The sequence below is a fragment of the Pogoniulus pusillus genome, chromosome 4 (assembly GCF_015220805.1).
Source record: "Pogoniulus pusillus isolate bPogPus1 chromosome 4, bPogPus1.pri, whole genome shotgun sequence".
NCBI classification, from domain to species: domain Eukaryota; kingdom Metazoa; phylum Chordata; class Aves; order Piciformes; family Lybiidae; genus Pogoniulus; species Pogoniulus pusillus.
The window spans coordinates 12,874,190-12,894,530 of NC_087267.1; the positions used below are offsets into that span (position 1 = coordinate 12,874,190).

At 41.2% G+C, this 20,341-nt stretch overlaps 1 protein-coding gene across 5 annotated transcripts in view; it reads left to right on the forward strand.

Moving 5' to 3' along the window:
• The window catches only part of TMEM117 (transmembrane protein 117), a 336,585-nt gene that overhangs the window by 235,699 nt on the left and 80,545 nt on the right, over nt 1-20,341 (forward strand). For 4 of the 5 annotated variants that reach the window (XR_010302061.1, XM_064142216.1, XM_064142218.1 and 1 more), the window contains one exon: nt 10,045-10,174. Coding sequence is in view for 4 of the 5 variants with exons in the window: in XM_064142216.1 (XP_063998286.1) it covers nt 10,045-10,174 (130 nt within the window). In the remaining variant the exon portion in view is untranslated. Of the gene's footprint in view, nt 1-10,044; nt 10,175-18,393; nt 18,927-20,341 lie in introns of those variants that run through there. The other variant, XM_064142219.1, reaches the window with a different exon arrangement.

Genomic DNA, 20,341 nt, shown 5'->3' on the forward strand with positions numbered 1-20,341 from the left:
TTATGTATGCATTACATAACAGAGAGTGCTGGCAGCATTTCCCTGGGGGATAAGAAATGAATGGATATTTTTTTTTTTGAGGAGGGGGGGTTGCAGGTGGAGATGGGAGAACTTAATAATTTCTGCAACACTCTGTAATAAGAGGATACTTCACACAGTATCACAGTATCACCAAGGTTGGAAGAGACCTCACAGATCATCAAGTCCAACCCTTTACCACAGAGCTCAAGGCTACACCATGGCACCAAGTGCCACATCCAACCTTGCCTTGAACAGCCCCAGGAACGGCGACTCCACCACCTCCCCGGGCAGCCCATTCCAGTGTCCAATGACTCTCTCAGTGAAAAACTTTCTCCTCACCTCAAGCCTAAATCTCCCCTGGTGTAGCCTGAGGCTGTGTCCTCTCGTTCTGGTGCTGGCCACCTGAGAGAAGAGAGCAACCTCCTCCTGGCCACAACCACCCCTCAGGTAGTTGTAGACAGCAATAAGATCACCCCTGAGCCTCCTCTTCTCCAGGCTAACCAATCCCAGCTCCCTCAGCCTCTCCTCGTAAGGCTGTGCTCAAGGCCTCTCACCAGCCTCGTCGCCCTTCTCTGGACACACTCAAGCATCTCAATGTCCCTCCTAAACTGGGGGGCCCAGAACTGAACACAGTACTCAAGGTGTGGTCTAACCAGTGCAGCGTACAGGGGCAGAATGACTTTCCTGCTCCTGCTGACCACACCATTCCTGATGCAGGCCAGGATGCCACTGGCTCTTTTGGCCACCTGGGCACACTGCTGGCTCATGTTCATGTGGGTATCAATCAGCACCCCCAGATCCCTCTCTGTTTGGCTGCTCTCCAGCGACTCCGACCCCAGCCTGTATCTCTGCATGGGGTTGTTGTGGCCAAAGTGCAGCACCCTGCACTTGGAGCTATTGAACCCCATCCCATTGGACTCTGCCCATCTTACACAGGCAGACTATTGCTTTTCTTACTTTCCTCAGAGTATCTTTACTCAGACGACATACAATGCAATGACATAAGGGTATCCTATGCCAAAGATGGTTCTTAGCAAACAGATTTTCCCTCAATTTTGATTCTGGTGTGGATGAAGATGAGTATGTTTGGTGTCCAATTCAGGAATTACTCCTTTTTTTTTTTTTTTTAATTAAATCATGTCTTTTAAAAGATGGAAAACCACTTAATAGAGTAGAATGAGATGGTTAGAACATAATAGACTTATAAAAACAAGCTGCACATAATTTTGAGGCCTTGATCTGCTGCTGAGTACTGTACTCACCAGAAGTTGTCTTGAATTGAGATGGCTACCAATGTGAGAATCTCTGCTTTTATCTTTCACATTCTCTTGTGCTAAACTTGATGGGAGGTAGCACCTCTGTGTTCACATCTCCTTTTCCTTATCTAGATGTCTGAAGACACAGTTGCTGTTCAATATCTCAGTGCATGAAGTAGAAAACCTTCTGGGTTTGACAAACTGCTGAGGACTCTGAGTTGACAGTTTTAGTTCTGTAGTCAAACATAGTCTCCTGGGTCCGTTGTTACTGTATTTTGCAGTCTATATCTCATGCACTGGCCTGAGTCTCTATTTCACACTGGCACAGTTAAGGCTTTTTTGTTTGTTTGTTTGTTTTCATGGATTTTCACATTTTCAGGAGCTTTCCCACCCATGTCTGTCAGAAGAGTGGGCCATTCCATTCAGACTCTGAAATGGGTAATGGTTGGTACTGAATTTTAACTGCAGGTTGTAAAGGGAGATTTCTTCCATTTGATGAGGATGCAGCTCACCAGAACAGCTTGGGGATCATCCTGCAGTTTAATTTCCTGACCTTGTGAGGGAGTCCAGAGAAACTGTGTGGTATGGTTATGAAACTTGCTATGATTCACAAAAAAAACCAGTAGATGATAATACAGAAAAGGTATTCAGAGGTTGTTAGACTAGTCCTCATTGCCAGTCAGGGCTTATGTATTCTGAAGAACTTCAGTGTGAGGAAGGACATCTGTTTTGTAGCATGCATAGACAAGCTGCAAGTGGCTCACCAGACTTCTGGAGTGGCACTCAGCTGAAACACTCTAAGTGTGATTTAGCTTGAAGCTGAAGACCCCTAAATGCGGATAGCTACCTGGGGGCTAATTGTATGCTAGTTCCCATCTTGGTGAATTATAATCTAATCCACACAAGAAATATTAGAGACTGATGTGGCAGGACATGAAATACAAATAAGAATGGACAAAATTAACACCTATCTAAGATACTTCCATTTCCACTTGCATTCTGGATTGTTAGTGGTTTGAAAACATGTTCCAGAGACACTGATATGCAAGTGAAGCTGATCTTGTTTTTATGTGCACGCCTCCTAAGTTTTATGTGTTTCCTTATATCCTCTTTTGCTATCCAGATGTGTTTTCATAATGGCTATGCAAACATAATGTATGTATTTCCTGCTGCCACCCAACTGATGCCAAACAAACTGCCTTTACTTCTGGAACAGATGTGCTTAATGGCCACACCACAGCTGTCGATGGTAAAACTAGGTGTAGAGGAGGGCAGCAATAGTGGAGGTCTTCAGGAATAGGATGTGTTGTCTTCAGGAAATGAAGGCATCTCTTTCCCAGTTAAAGTATGATGCTGCTGTTAATCCCATTAGCAAGGTAAAAATCAGGACACATCAAACTATTTTAACTTCAACTAGATAACAAGAGAGAGTGTGAGGAATGACAAATATATTCCTTATTACTGTTAACCCTGAAACAAAACCTTAAGTGCAGATAGCCACATTTTGTGAAGTCAAGAGCCACATTTTGTGAAGTTAAGAGAAGGAAAAGAATTCAGAAAACCAGTTATTAATTTTTTTAAGGAAAGTAAACTTACACTGACTTGTTGCCAACCTCACACTTACATTTGAGACTCATTTCTCTCTGTGTTCTGTATACATCCAGTGTTTTAACTTTCTGTCAATTTCTTGAACTCCATTAATTTTCTCAGTATCAGTCAAATGCAGCATACGATCCTGTTTGGGTTTTTTACTACAAAAGTTCATATTACTATTTCACTACCTTAATCACAGCAAGCTGAAATGTGTACATTTCCAGTTACAGCTAAATTGAAACAAGCTGATTGAAAATTGCAAACTGAGATTACTGGTCCTAAACAACTGCTTCAGATCATACTTAATACCAAAGGGATCATACTTAATATCTATGGCTTTGTCTAGGCTCCAAATACAATAATGTGAATTCAAAGTGCAAGGACCCAGGGTTTGTTAGGGACCTGAGTGACCTGAGAATTGTTGCCTTTAAATAAACGGAAATGGATAGTGGACTAGAGGGTTTTGTAATGATGTTTTAATGGAAGGGCTCATTCAAGGCCAAGCACACAGATAAAAAGAGTTCATTGTTGCTTTAACTCTTAAGGAGGGAGTTATTGCTGTCTTGTTAGCATTTTCTCAAATAAGGGATAAAAAAAGCAAAAGCTGGAGGAGTGGTGCTAGAGAAAGGCCAGGAGCTTGAAGAAGCTAGGCAAAGACTGAGGAGGAGGAGGAAGAGTTGAAGAGCACAGTGATGACAGAGAACAGCAAGGTCATGAGTATGTCCATACCATACATTTCCATATAGTGCAGGGATGGCTTTCTGTACTTGTGTCTGGTCCTGGTAGTTGTCTTCAGTCTTCAACTTCAGCAGCTTGGCACGCAACTGAAGCAGCTACTCCACTGTTCTGGTGGAATTTGCACATTTTGAATTCTTTAAATCAAGTCTTGGAAATAAAAGATGTAGCTGTGTCTGCAATTAGGGACTGCGCGCACGGTGCCTGATGGGGTTTTGTGATCGTTATTGCCAATAACAAGCAGGTGAAGCCAAAACAGATGAGCAGATCAAATAAAACTTTTTGGACTTGAGATGTGAATAGATTAGCACTGCTAGTATCAACACGAAGCAGGAGGTCTTTTGAAGAGTAATGTGTCATCTTTGACTGCAGGAGCTACATAGCCCCACTGAAACCATAGAGCTATACAGATGGTGCTGTTAAGAGTAGATGCATATTTTTACTTTAGTGAGAGCTAAAAACAGCAGCATCTATCAGACTTTCTTCCCATTTAAATAAGGTATTGGCAAAGAACAGAAGGCCAGAAACTGAGCAGAAGATTTGATCTCACAGGCATGAAAGTGAGTCCTAATCATGGCTGCTGAGTTCCCTTGAATGAAATATTTAAACTCTGTCTGTACTTTAGCAGCTCACAGCTGCAGCAATCGCTGCAAGTTGCAGCACTACAATGAAGTCAAATGAGTCAGGCCTTTGTCTTTGAGTTCCAACTGTTCATTTCTTACTTCAAACAGCTGCAAAAATATATAGCTATTGCTTCTTACTAAATCTCCTGTAGCTGTCTGCCTATCTGCCATGTTCTGAGAGCTGAAACAAAGCTATCTAAGATATGCCTGAAAACACACCACCCTCTACCTCAGAAGTTAAAAGGAATTGAATGAATTAAATAAAAATTGCTATAGGCAGTTTCTGGAACAAGCACACACATGCATATTGATATATGCATTTTTTCAGTTCCTTTCCTCTGTTTTTGTTTATTTATTATTCCACGGAGTTTAAAGCATGAATGTGCTCCTAGCATTCAATAAGGCATATATCATCGCTACTTAAAGCAGGAATATTCACTGTGAGTTTTTCTTGATTGTATCTGAAAGTTGTTTGTACAATTTTTAGTGCTGTTTCATGTTTACTGTGTACCAAACACCCTATGAGCTACATTTAGACAAGAGGAGAGGTGAAAGCTTGGCATATTTGTTTGCTCGCTGCTGAGTTTTAATCCCGGTGCCACATTCTCTGTGGCAGTTTTCCCTGCATGGAAGGGGGCTGGTGGCTGAGGGTCATGGGGCCTCATTCGTGAAACATGGGATGCAGTCTACTGAGGGCTAGTATTACCCTCACAGTCTACATATGATCCTTGCTGAATCCTGCTGGTCCTGTTCCTCTGGGATTGGGAGACACAGCCCAAAGCCTGCAGTAAAAAACACCAAGCAGCAAGGAGCAATCCTGCAGCCAGCCAGGACACTAGATGTTGTCGTTGTCCTCTGGACTGCGTATCCTGGCTTGGGGTCAAGACAGGGCTTCTCCAGGTAAGACCTTTCCTTTTTCTCACCTGATGTCAGGGAAGGACCAGATCATATGAGTACAGCTTTGATGTTCAATTACTGTTACTGAAAATACCTCTACTTGAGGAGATAGCAAATCAGTACTACCAGCTCCACCATGAGATCTTATACAAGTACCTGGAATTGCAGCAGAGAGTGTGTCCATTTGTTTGGCAAGGGGAACTAGAAGAAAAGGAAAGAAATATAAAATAGCCATGATCTCTTCTTTTGCAGTACCCAGTTTTGTCTGTGTTTAATGAGACAGCTGATGGAAATCAGAGGTCCTCCCCTTTGCCCATTGCCACACTAGGACAAACCCTTCAGTGATCTTAAATTCATCTTTTAGCTGTCCTTTCCTCATGAAGAGTGAAATGAGGCAATAACCTCATGTGATTAGCACATCCTGCAAAACTTGCCAGTAAGGTTAGAGACCTCTGTGCAGCTGATTTAAGCCTGCTTGTTCTGGGTTTATTTCTTCTTCATAAACTACGTAGAGTATGCTGCAGACTCAGAAGTAGACGAGCATGAGAAATTTGCTGCTGATGGATTTAAAAAGGAAACAATCTCTTTTGGCAGTACGAGAGAGAGAAAAGTGAAACAACAGTATGGTTGTGTGGCTTTATTTCTCAAACTCTGCAAGTAGAGATACGTTTTAAATATGGTGTTTTGTGCCCAGTTCCTAATGAGAACCCAGATATGGCAGAGTACAGGCACATCAGCAGTAAGGACTAAAGCTGATTAAGTGAACTTTATGTAGTTTTGAGCAGAAAAGTTGTAGTGTATGTCACTCATGAGCTAGAGGTGAGCACAGGGTGATATCAGAGACCGTGGAGAGAAAATATCATGTTTGAAAACCCGATGGAGACCTGAGCTGTATTCCACAGAAGGAGGTGATTACATTCACGAGTGTGTACATTTGTGCTGTCGGTGTACCTGTACACAAATGAGGTAGATTATTCCTGCCAGGCACCTTGGCTTTCTTGGAAAAGTGATTTTCTGGATGTTGGTGAAACTAAGTTGCCTTTTACTTGTCAGTATGGAAATAAAGCATAACAGGGGCAAAGGACTTTGGACAACACTCAGGATCTAGATAGCAAAATGGTCACATTGTTGGCTTTAAATCTGGCAAACTGATACTGGCATTAGCCCCAAAAGTTAATAATCATCTGCCCTTCTCTTACACAATGTTAATACTACAACTGTGCGTCCACAGGTGGCAAAGACACTAAAGGGACACGTACTCACACTTACCAAAGCTGTGGGCCAAATGAAGCTCCAAAATTCCTAAATTGAAGCATTGTTTTCCTAAGTGCTGTTGCATGTAGTGGGTTTCATGGAATTCAGCAGGTTTAACTCATTATTTTGGTTTCCTTTTTTGAATATTGCTTCCAAATGCATTTTATTGCGATTGGTTTTATTTCATTGTTGTATTTCTGTGCTTCCAGTGAGATTGTTCTTAAATAACAAATTTTATAACCACACTGATAAAGGTGTTACATTCAAAACCTTGTGGGTGAAGAAAAGGCATCTTGTAGATAAAGTCAGGATGTATTATTAGTATCATTTAAATTTTAAAAGTGTGATATAAATATCGTTATTAGTCAAGAAGAGGATATTTCTGTACAGAAAAAAAGGGCATCAGTAATAATAATGTCAAGCTTCTTAGATTCTGTTGCTTTCCCTGGCATTTCATCCACACTCCTTCTGATTCTACAGGTCCTGAAGTGGGCAGCTGTGGTCTAGTGGAGGTTGGTGGATGCATAATAGCATGTTGTTAGCATTTGGGGGTGCTTTAAGGGGAGGGTTATGATGTTCATTGCAATGATCGAGTAGGAGATGTTTTAATGTTTGCTAATACACTTTTAGACCTTGCTGTTTCTGCTAATCTAGAGCTCCACCATTGTCCCAGGTTGAGGCTATAGGGTTAATTTTTTTTTTTTTCTGGGACTAGAAGATTGTTATTCAATCCCATAATTCTGCTATCTCTTTATAGACTGACAACAAGGTCAGTTCGCTCCTCCTTTCCTACTCCTCCTGCCCTGAGTGTGTGGTGGGAGCCAATTTATCTGGAACATGTAAGCAGTAGGCCTCTTAGATGGCAGAGGCATTAGGGGAGGATTGGAGCACTGGGGAATGTAGATCTAGTTTTTTGGGAATGGGGGAAACTTCAAGGGGATTTGCCATGATAATTGCTTTGTAATGTCTATTGCTGTATTCTCTCTCTCTAAATATAATTCTGTATTTTCTCTCCAATTTGATTTGAGAGTTTAATCTCTGTCGTCTCTCTTTTAAAAACCTACGACAACTATTCAGCCAGATTTACTATACACAGTGTTAGATACTTCTTTGCTCTCCTTGTTACCCCTTAAAATAGTTTTGTCCAACCCCAGATCCGTATCTCTTTACCTGAGTGGTGGTGAGTTGTTTGTAGATGTGAGGTCTCTGATACCAAGCTCTAACCATCTCTCTAGCAATGGCAATACCATGTTGCAGGACTGCTGGGTGACAGAATCATAGAATCAACCAGATTGGAAGAGACCTCCAAGATCATCCAGTCCAACCTAGCACCCAGCCCTAACCAGTCAACTAGACCATCACATTAAGTGCCTCATTCAGTCTTTTCTTGAACACCTCCAGGGACGGTGCCTCCACCACCTCCCTGGGCAGCCCATTCCAATGCCAAATCACTCTCTCTGGGAAGAACTTCTTCCTAACATCCAGCCTAGACCTATCACTCAGCACAACTTGAGACTGTGTCCCCTTGTTCTGTTGCTGGTTGCCTGGCAGAACAGACTGACCCCCACCTGGCTTCAGGCATGCTTCATACAGTGTAGAGTATGTATGTAGAAAATGTGAAATAATGTGCACATGAAAAGTAGCCATAGTTCGGACTGTCCAATGTCTTTTTCTAGTGGGGTCTTCACTCACCTGTCTGTTATAATGTGAACAATAGCATGCTGTTGGAGTTGGATGTCTCTGTTTGGCTTTTGTTTTATGAAGCATTTTCTAGTCTTGGTAGCTGTTTTCTGAGACGCATAATACAGTAAATTAGATACCTGACTGAGATGGCATTCTAGTGGCTCATTATGATGGAATATTCACACAGATGAGAATAAACTCTTTTATAAAACTCAGATGCAAAGACACAGTCTAATAAAATATTCTGTACAGTGGAATTTTATCTGTAAATCAGCAAAAGACACAGTAGGAGCACTGGGGCAAGGCAGCAGCAGGAAGCTGGATTTCTAGTCCTGCTTTTACTTCTTTCTAATACAGAAATTTCCATTTGTTTATCTTCAGGAATATGTGATGTATTTCTTCCTATTTATTCCTGGCCAAGAGCATATATGACTGAACATGAGACACCAGTCCTGAGATGTATATTAGATACTGTAAACTGAGACCATACACCCATAAAGTTTTTATCTCTAGGCACTTTTCAAATGTCTGCTGCCTGCATGGGAACAGTGGCAGATGCAGTGTGGTTGTGCAGCTGGGCAGTTATTACCATACTTTGGGACTGGGAGTTTATGTGTTGCATTAGTGATAAGGCAAAAGAGTATCCTTATTTCTCTTATCTTCTGCATCTGTAAATTGGCCCTTTCTGTATTTCTATGAACACTGAGCATCAGGTACAGAGGGTCAGACTTTCTCCTCACTTGTACTCTTGTCAACACATTTAGCTCAGTATGACAAAGAGTTAGCAGAAATCAGCTGCTCTTATTAGGGCCAGACTATTACCTGCTGGTAAAATGCTTCTTTTTCCTTTCCACTGTAAGACATATTGGAGGAATTAGCAATTCTTGGAAGTTAAGTTATATGTAGTGATTGATTTTTGAGAGATTTTTCTTAGTTTTGAGTAAATTCTTTTCACTACCACAGCAAGAAACTTGATAGCCTTATAGAAACTGAAAACTAAAGTTGAATTGAGTTGTCCCGGTGAGATGGCTGTACTGGACTGGTTTTCATGTAAAGGAAGCACAAGCTACTCCTCACATTGCTCCTCACATTTCTGTTTCCTGTATCTTACTCTTAGTAATTAATGTGCATGTTGCACTAACTTGTGGGGTACAAATCCAGGGATGTGTCTGGGAACAGAACTGGTAGCTTTTTAGCAGCAGATCACCAACAGTCTGCAGCAGAGAGAATAACCTCTCTGGCAGGAATCGTAGTGATTCTGGCACTGTTGCTAGGCTCTAATGAGCCGTGCTATTAAATCCATTTTCAAGTGACTGATGGTTGGTGCAGATAACCAAGCAAAAAAATCTTTTAAATATAGCTCCTTCTCAGCTGGGTTACCACATGCTACCCAGATATGCATAATGATAGGTGAGAGCTTCCACATTCCCAGCTTTACCTTGTCACATGAAATACAGCAGTGGAGAAAACGATGCTTGGATTGATTTAGGAAGATGATGCTGAAGGGTCTGCCCTCACAGGGTGCATTTATTTAGATGTATTAAGGCCAAATACCAGTAACCATCTGTAAGTCTAAAATATTTCAAAGGGTCAGGCCTTCTTTGCCAATTTCTTACCTGTCAAGTGTTGCACAAATTAGTAGCAGAAGTTATAACTAGTATTTTTGGATTTCTATATGTGCTTCATATGCTTGATATGCTTTGGCTATTTTGTACTATCAGCTGGTGGAGTGGGTTCAATATTGTCATTCTGAAGTGAACTTTTAAGCATGTAGTTACGTGGAGCTAAAGTAAAAATCATGCTGTAATATCTAGTCTGAAGTAGGAATTCTATTTCAAGTGATTCAAACTTAAAGTAAGAAAAGCCAATAATGGGAGGCTTAAAAATAGAGCCTTTGTGTTTTATTAGTTTAAGCCATTTAAAGGGCAGAGAAATCCCATGAGAGCTTGTATTTAGGCTCTTGCTTTTTGTTTTTATAACAGGACTGGGAGTTTCCACATTTTATGGGTGATGTTGAAGTGAACCTTCCAGGCTTGCCGTCTGCACACATGCAGTTCAAAGTACCTTATTTCCAAAAGATCTTCAAAGAGGAATACCACATACATATAACAGGTATGTAACCACGTACATATAACAGGGATGTAACCTTGCAGACTGTGACACAGTCACAAACTGAGCTGCCTCTGTGCAATGAATGTACCCTAACGTGTTCTCTAAGCACCTACTCCGAGTGTGTGTGTCTGAGATTGCAATCCTTGTATCTGTTCATCTGTCACTGTCCGTAAAATCTGCATACAAACATCTCAGGGGAATAAGGAACATGTACCTTATGAATCAGAGAGACTTGATGTTTTTCATGGATTCCAGCAACTTCTTATGACACAAAGTAATACCTAATGTAGCTTCAGAGATCTTTTATCTAAAATTATTCTCCAGGGGAATTAGTGACTTATTTCATCTTTGGATCTCTTATGCTTTCAGATACCTTTGCTATGATTTATGCTAATACCTTTTCATAACTATAACTTTGGTCATTCTCATCTGGCAAAAGACACTCATAACCATACTTCCATCAGTCATCTCACCAGAAGCAGACAGCTAAATAACCTTAAATAAAACAGAAATGCAGCTATTCAAATGGATTATATATGCAGATAAAAAGTACCTGACCCTTGTATACTGTGAGGTAGTACTTTAATAACAGTATGAAAAGAAGAAGAGAAGAAGGTTAAATAGGGATAATATTCTGCTTTTACCTTCAAGCTATGCAGAAGTAGCATAACTCCTCTCTCTACATTGGGAAGTATTGGACAATAATACATAGCAAAAGAATGCAGGTGTCAATGGACAGGGGCCTTTATCTGCTAATATAAACAATCACAGCACATGATACAGTAAGGAGTAAGAGACGAGGGCAGCCAGTGACACAGCCATATGAAACTCCTGCAGAGCGGTGACAAAAGGAGCATTCAGAGCCGATACAAAGATAAGGCCAAGAGCTACCAGGTGAGTCAGAAGCTCACCAGGCGTCAAAAGCCAAGGGAAGAAAATGTGCCAAGGAAGAAAGAACAATGAACCCAGGACTCAGTCAAGATTGGCTGAATGAAGCCTCAGAAAAGGCATTTTCAGCAGAAGAGGCAGAAATCTGAGTGATCCCATTAAAATCCAGAAAAGAGGAGAAAATAAGTACAGAAGTTAGTATTGGCTGTTGAATGATGGAAAGCAAATGGGTTAGTAAGAATTACAGACAGAGAGATGGAGCTTTTTTCCAGAGGATGGATGTAGGTGTTCTGCTGAGACAGAACAGAGAGCAGGAAGAAGGAAATGGTCTCACTAAGGTGGAGCACACTTAAGTGAGACTATTTGAGCCACTGTTGGTTTATGAAGCAGGGTTAAGTAAATGATGACATGATCTGTGACTAGAAGGTGTAGAGTAAGAGAAGGTGATCTGTCCTAAATCAGAATAAAATAGAAAGGAGACAGGAGAAAAAAAAAACACCAACAAAAAGAACAGCAACAAAAAGAGTAGAAGCATCAAATATTTAATGTGAACTGTAAGCAGGGATAGTGGAAAAGATTTTTTTCCACTTCTTAAGACTAGAGCATGAATTTAGGAGGGCTTAGTCCCTCAAGGCTGCCCAATACCCTGCAGTTATTCTGTTGTATAAGTAGATATAGTGGACTGGGTGCACAAAGGAGCTTGAACAGTGACAGATGTGGTAGAGTGTGCTATGCCATCGGATACAGAAACTTAGGATAGAATCAGTATATAGATAGTAGAAGAGGGACTGAAGAACAAAGAACAGTTTTGCATTGTAGAAGAGACTCAAATGTTGATGATAATGAGGAAAGAGCAAAGAACAGGCAACAGCAAAGACCATAAATTAGAGATCAGAAGTACAACTGCTAGCAGTGCTGCTGTTTGGAAACAGACTGAGAGAAACCACATTTAATCAGTGGAGAGTCCTTTGCAGAAAGGACTGAAGGCCCTTCTGATTTTCTGGCAAGAAGGTGTTCCTTTAATGAGGATGAGCTAATGAATAGTAGCTGAGGAATTCTTCTCCCTGCTCAGCATTAGCATTTATAGATTCACTAGACAAATCAATCCATTTGACTGCACATCACGTACTCTGTCTACTGAGTGCCTGTTTTATCTCAGTGCTACACCACCCGTTAGGAGATCTAATAAACAGCCATAACACATGGCACAGGAACCTCCCTTTGGGTAAGCTGTGCTTGAACCATCTGTTCTTGCCATAAGTTCTTGTCTTAGGTTAGGGTATCATCTTGGATCATTTTCAAGCTCTAGTTACTGTGTGGATGTGTAGATACTTGTAATCTTATACTCAAATCAAGCAGATAATAAAATGAAAGAAGGAAATGGTTCAATATATATGTAACAAGATGGATGCAATCTAAAATGAGGGTAGAGAGTGATTCACATGAATGGAACTGCAACAGATGACATGGGAACAGGACACTGATCATGGCAGGAATCTTGCTATATTGAAGTGGTTTAGTACACAAGATTCAACATGCTAAATTTATCCATAGGATTTCTGTTTAGTAACAAGCAGAAAAAGAAGACTGAAGCCCGAATCTCATTTATTTTAGTACTTTCTATAGGGATAAATTCAGGCTGTAGATCTATGACCTGTGCCCTGTTGTGTAGACACTGGCAACCCTTTTCTCCTGAATAGCAAGAAGGAAAGCATGGCTGAAATAGTAACATTTGCCTCATTTTCCTGGCAATTTTTATTATTTATAATTTCTTTTACACTGTGTTTTGGTTATTGTGTATTGATATAAATAAGAGTAGTCCTAGGACTTCTCTGAGCAGCTCTGACAGCTCTAACGAGCAACAGTCCCACAGAGAAGCAGCTTTAAGTGAAGCAACAGCATGAGGAATAATGGCATAATGGCTTTTAACCATCTTACTGTTGGTATGTGCTTGATGGCTTCGTGTAAGTTCTGTACAGATGAAGGATTTCACAGTTGCATCTTCTGTGTCACCAGCTCTCCTGATTTTGTCACAAGTCCTAAGACTTTTTTTTTCTTTTCTGTCTTAAATTCTTAGCTCCTAAGTTCAGCAACTCCTTGAGAATCCCAACTTTCACAAAATAAGGGTCGTGACTGCAGAGGGGGAAAAAATGAAATGTTGCTTCTGCCTAACTCCATGTCTAAAAATGCAGATAAAGAGAGCAGTGCTGAATGTACTATTTTAACCCATCTTGCTACTGTAAACTAAGCACATGCTGTCTTGGGCCTAACTTGTGATTTCTGAATGCTGTAAATTGGCAGTAATGTTGGATTAAGATCTGCAGCCTGCAGCTGGTATGCTTCGTTGTAATTTTAAATTCATTATCAAAAGCATCTCTTATTTTCACTGGTTCACTGAATACCTCCTTTTCACGAAATCTCCTTGCATCTAGGAACTCCTAGCAAGCATCTACTCAGTATAAAATATTTTTATCCCATTTTGACGGCTGCTTTTATCTCTGAACATCAAAAAATAACTTGTATTCCTTCATCTGCTTAACTCATCTGAATTTCCCTTGACAGTCTGTGGTTTCCTTCTTAGGCTGGTGTTTATGAAAATACATAGTCTGTCCTAGGCTCTATAATACCCAGGGAAGTTTGTAAAAAGTACATTTTGTTACTTCAGATACTTTCATGGTTAAAAGACACTCAGGGGCCTGACTGGTGCCCTGTAACAGCAGCACAGCAGAGCATCTGTTGCTAGGATATGCGGGTAAGTTTACAGGAAATGTTAAGGTTTGTGTATCAAAACAGATGGGTGCTTTTTCTAGCTGTTTATAAACGTGCTTCTGAGTGCCAAGCTAGCCAGAGTACCCTTCCACTCAAAGGAGAAATCATCACCTTCATGGCTGGTGAGTGTCTGGCATGGGTGCTTTGTGGCGTTCAACCAAAAGAGCGCTGAGATTCAGGCCAAGCATTTCCTTCACAGGGAAGCCTGAGGGAGCCTGTGGGCAAAAATAGAAAGGTTAGAGGTGAAAACAAAGCTGTCCATGCACAAAGATTTGACCAGTCCTCAGAGGGTTTGTGGTTTAGTTCAGCTGTGAGTGGTCTGTGTGCATGTATCTAGCTAATAACATTAACGTGACATAAGATATGAAACACGTTGTGAAGATACCTGAATGTTTTGCAGAGGTACCTGAATGTTTTGCAGAGGTGTCTGAATGCTTTTAGACACAAATTGCAACTGAGGTAAGAGTCTAAAGCAAAAGTTTCCAACACTAGCTTATGTATGCCTTTGCACAGCATGAGGCCACTTGTGTCCAGCCTTAACAAGTGGAATTTTCACATTTCCTCTTGACCTCAGGAGGGATGCTAAGGACTGACTTCTACACGAGATCTCTTTCCTTTTTTAGGACACGACTCTTCTGTTACAGAGTAGACATACAAAAATAGAAGTATGTCAGAATCAGCAGCTGACTTGAAATATTTAGATCTGCAGGATCTACCTCAAGGGTCTTCCTCACTTGCCTAGTGAATCAGCTGCACATGGGATTGTGAACTGGTTGCTGAACCTCTCGTAGACCTTATCAGCCTCCTTAAAAAATGACCACTGACAAATGTCTCGTTCAGCTGGTGAAAATATATGGATTTCTGGAAGAAAGGAAAAGAAAAATCAATTCCTCTTTTACCATGAGGAGGCCCCTGGCATTTACATGTGGTGTGCAGTTGTTCAACTTCAGCAGGCTGGTGTTCAGAGCATGATACTATAATACAGTTTGTAAGTGGAGATTATTCAAGGGTCAGAGTTTCCCTGCTGATGAATATCCTAGCCATGGCAACAGCCATTCTTTCTCAGAAAAGAGGGGTGGAGTTTCCATCCCCAGGTAGTGATCATGGACTACAAGGTCTGGAAGAAGGTTTCACAGTTTGCATCATATCCAGACACTCAGTGCCTGCTCTTATCTAGCTATATACTCTCAGTTTTTCTTTCAGGGAATCTTTATTGTATCAAATTTTAACGTTAAACTATGTTTCCAAATACACCAAGCCAAATTCCTGACTGGCTAAGGGCCATGTGTAGCATGTGAAAGCATAAACACTGTGAAAGCCACTTATTAACCAGGTCTTTTTTCAGGTAGTGTGTGGCTGAGTAACATAGCCTATGTTACCACCTGATTTTCATCACTGAAGAGTCTGGATTGCTGCAGTTTCCTGAAATGACTGACTAACCTTACAGTCTTCAGAGATGATCTTCCATTTCAGATTGTGTCTATGTAATATCCACCTGCTTCAAGAAAGATTGAATAATGCCCATATTCTTGGCTACACAGCCCTCACTGGAGTAGAGCCATCCTTGGAGCAATACTGGTACTGATCCTACAGAACAACAAGCTCCTGGCCAAGCTGGCAGCTCGTGGCTTGGACAGATTCACTCTGTGCTGGGTCAAGAACTGGCTGGATGGCAGAGCCCAGAGAGTGGTGGAGAATGGTGCCACATTCAGTTGGCAGCTGTCACTAGTGGTGTCCTCCAAAGGATCAGTGCTGGGCCCAGTCCTGTTCAACATCTTTATTGATGATCTGGATGAGGGGATTGAATCCATCATCAGTAAGTTTGCAGATGCCACCAAGCTAGGAGCAAGTGTTGATCTGTTGGAGGATAGCAGAGCCCTGCAGAGGGACTTGGACAGGCTGGATGGGTGGGCAGAAGGCAATGCAGGGTTCTGCACTTTGGCCACAACAACCCCAAGCAGCGCTATAGGCTGGGGATAGAGTGGCTGGAGAACAGCCAGAAAGAAAGGGACCTGGGAGTACTGATAGGTAGTAGGCTGAAGATGAACCAGCAGTGTGCCCAGGTGGCCAAGAGAGCCAATGGCATCCTGGCCTGCATCAGGAACAGTGTGGCCAGTAGGATGAGGGAGGTTATTCTTCCCCTGTACTCAGCACTGGTCAGGCCACACCTTGAGTGCTGTGTCCAGTTCTGGGCCACTCAATTCAAGAGAGATGTTGAGGTGCTGGAATGTGTCCGGAGAAGGGCAACAAAGCTGGTGAGGGGCCTGGAGCACAAATCCTATGAGGAGAGGCTGAGGGAGCTGGGGTTGTTTAGCCTGGAGAAGAGGAGGCTCAGGGCTGACCTCATTGCTGTCTACAACTACCTGAAGGGACATTGTAGCCAGGTGGGGGTGGCCTCTTCTGCCAGGCAACCAGCAACGGAAGAAGAGGACACAGTCTCAAGTTGTGCTGGGGCAAGTCTAGGCTGGATGTTAGGAGGAAGTTCTTCCCAGAGAGAGTGATTTGCCATTGGAATGGGCTGCCCAGGGAGGTGGTGGAGGTGCCGTCCCGGGAGGTGTTCAAGCAAAGCCTGGATGAGGCACTTAGTGCCATGGTCTAGTTGGTGGAGTGGGGCTGTGTGCTAGATTGGACTGGATGATCTTGGAGGTCTCTTCCAACCTGGGTGATTCTATGCTTCTGTGATTTTCAATTACTTGTCATGGGAGTTATCTTCAAATAGATTCTTGTGAGTGGAGGCCTTTTGGTTCAGTCTACTTCAACATATTTGTCACTGATCTAGAAAAATTGCTTGGTAAACTGAACTTACTTGGCTGTCATGCCTATTAGTATAGCAGTGAATGACATGTCTTGAAAGAGGGCTCGGCTGCAGAGGACACTGTCTTCTAGGAAAAGGAAAATACTTTCTATAAGTTAACCAAGAGAGCACTGACTTCCAGCCATAGAATAATGCAGCCCTTGGCTACAGGGAATGCTGAGCAGGAGTGGAAAGGTGTCATTATGTTCATGCATGGCTATAGTGAGGCTCATAGTCATAGAGAGTGTTTGGTTCTGGTGACAACAGTTTTCAAAAGACAAGAATAAATCATAGAGCTCATTGAGCATGACAGTGATGCAGGGGATTGAAGAATTGTCTAGAAATAATAAATTTAAGGAGTTTTGAGAGATGAAGTACACAACAGAGGCAGGTCTCAGGCAACTAGCTGCCGCTTAGACATGCAAGTTGCAATTCAACTGGAGTTTCTTCATCTAAGATGCTTGTCTAAGCATCCTTTGTAGTTCAGGATGACTCAGTGATCCCAACAGCAGAGCTTAAGGCTGCTCTGCTGCACACCTAACTCTTGTCTAGGAGCTGGGAGAGTTTCAATTCAAGGTTTTAGTGAAATGGGTATAATTGAAATGTATTTCTGTCTCAGATCTTAGTATCCTTTGTCTGTCGTACCTGAAACATAAAAGTGAGAAAGTCGCAATGATGTATTTTGACCTCTGTAATGTCCCCATTTTGTTATGCTTTCCCCTACATATCTTTGCTCTAGCCATGTCTAGCTGACGGGAAAGAGCAGTAGTGGTCCTATATGAGGTTTTCCCCTTTCTATCATCCCCGGAGTCTAGTGGATGATTCTGGAAAGTCACCTGTCTTAGCTTTGCAGAAGCACGAAGTACCACACATAATGTGTAACAAAGAACTGGAAACAGTTGGGCTTTGGGTTTTTTGTATGGGCTTATGCTGCATTGCTGTGGGAAAAGAATATAGCTTAAGGAATTAACTTTGGGACAGTGCAGCAAGGGATTGCTTTCTGGTTGAAACAGCCTGATTGAAAAAAAAGAGAGAAAGGGTATTATTTGATGACAAAGTATTGTCTCAACTCGTGTCCAAGTGAACGACCAAAATGAAGAAAGAACCTTTACAATGCAATAATCGTGTTGTCTTTCAGCTGGCCATAGATAAACACATAATGGTTCTGAAGTTTGTTTTCATTGTAATTTGTGTTTAGTCTTTTTTGCTAAGGAAATGAAAATTATGTGATCATGTCCTCTGTGTGGGTTGGTTTCACTCTCACTCTGTCCAGCCCTTGTTGTGAAGTAGCTTTTGAGCCTGTGATCAGTTTCAAAAACGTTTTTTCAGAGAGTGAGAATCTGAGAAATAAAGACATTATCACTGTGTTCTGTCACAGTGGTTAGGTAAAGGAGAATCATCTAAGTTAGTGTCCAGCTGGGGAAAAAGAAGAGGGAAATCAGTCATTGTAGTCTGCTTGACAGCAGCCAATTGATCAGTGAATATGTGTGTCCCAGTCAGCCCCTCATTCCACTACTATATACTCTGTGAAATATATTCTGTAAGGTATTTTCTGTCTCTGTTGAAAGGTCGTGCCTGATGAGGAAGCCTGGGTTATTCTGACAGTGAGAAACACAGGAAATAATAGGGCAAAACTCCACAGGAAACAGCATCAGCTTATATTGTATTGTTTGTTAGCATTATTTTCAGTGTCCTGGTGTTGATTTGAGAAACTTAAGTACTATAAAACGTGGTGGTAATCTTCTAAAATCGTAATTTTCCTTAACAGGTCAATTAAAATATTGATGAAAATGCAGAAAAATTGTAGAGAACTTCTTCAGGAATGATGTGAATGGGATTGGCTGGAAGGTCTTTACGGTGCACTTTGATTTCTGTATAGTAACAAAACAACAAGAGAATGAACATTCTTATTCATTTTCAAGTTAAGTATAATCTAGTCTGAAGAGGACCATTAAACACAACTGCTGAAATACAAGGAGTTGCCCTGCTTCCCTGTACAGTTTGAGCACACAGATGCTTAGGAACTGGAATCTATCTACTCCAGTACGTTCATTTTATTTTGCACTTGAACCATAGTTAAGTATGATGCCAGCATAGACCAATTCTCCAGCAGGAATATTACTTTATGAAAGTATTTTCACATAATCCTGACACATAGATTTACTGGGTCCTTGGGCATGTTTGGCACCAAACTAAAAGATGTGATGGTTTGGGTGTTCCCTGCCCCTCCCCAGTCCCACTTTGGAAATCACCCAGACTAGACTCAGCCATCTCTGGAAATTTGAATGAAGCTTATATTTACAGCTAGCACAATATACAAGCAGATATTTACAGTATATACAGTTATAGACAGAAATATACAAGGTAAAAGGTAATACAGCAACACAACTCCCCTCCCAGAAACCTGAGTCCCCAGGAGGGGTTCTCAACCACCCTTCCACCTTCTCCCACCCCTCTCAAACTTACCCCGGTCCCAAAGAAGAATGGAGGTTCAGCCAGGCGGCTAAGAAGCAAAGTGGATTAATCAGAGAGGATAGAGAGAGAAATGCAGCTCAGAGCTCCCAAGCAGAAGAAGTGCCTGATCTATGTTTTGATTCTTGTTCTTATACTTCTCAGCAAGCCTATGAGTGAAGTAGACATCACCATTTGTTTCTCTTTCACAGCCTGTGATCTAATCCTTCTCACCAAAACATTCTAGCTAGCTTCAAACTAGCCCAGGTGGTGTCAGTCATCCCTGCAGAGGTAATATTCTTAACATATGTCCAGCTACAATGTATAAAAAGAATCTAATTTCTTTATGTGTGTTCATTTAATCAGGTACAGCTGGAGTTCATCTGTGCCAGCACCTACTTAAAGCAGGCCCAACTTTGCAATTGCATAAAGTTATCTTTAATGTCTTTTAGATGCCTGAAGGAGTATCATGCAAAAGAGCAATTTCAAATAATAAAAGGAGAAAGATTGCCTCTTCCAGTATTGCAGGAGCTTAATGTTAGACTATGAGTCACTCCTTGGAGGAGTTTCTTACTACAGAGACTGTAGGAAAAACTAAGCTGAGTAGCCTCCCAAGGCGCTAATCAGCTCTTGCTCTTTCCCCAGGATATAATAGCTCTAAATCACAGTTTATCCAATTACCTCCACCTGAATATGTCTGCACACCGTGGCTGATATATCAAACAATAAGTGCATATACTCTTTAAATTCACATAAATACCAATCCCAAAAACTTCAGCCACTTCATCATTCCTGGTTTATAAACAGTTCTTTCAAACATGGCTTTTCATGGAAAATGTACATGAATATTTTCTAAGCTCTGGAATTAATGCCTTTTTTTTTAGGTTTATTGATCTGCACTGCATCACTTAGTGGTCACCTAGAAACTACAATGTGAATTCAGTTGATATACTGCTGTACTTCCACTGCAAAATTACTTTGTTATGTGCCCTAACCTAATTGTAAATTAGTAGGGGATTTTCCATATGAATCTGACTGTGGTGGAAATTTTATTGCAACTTTGTTTTATAGATGAATTAATAATTTTTTTTTCTCCTCTGAGTAGCTTTTCTATATGACTGCATTTATATATATATATATATATATATATGTAGTGTGTATATATATATATATATATATGTAGTGTATATATATATGTAGTATATATATATATGTATATATGTAGTATATATATATATATATATGACTACATTTACACTGCTTCT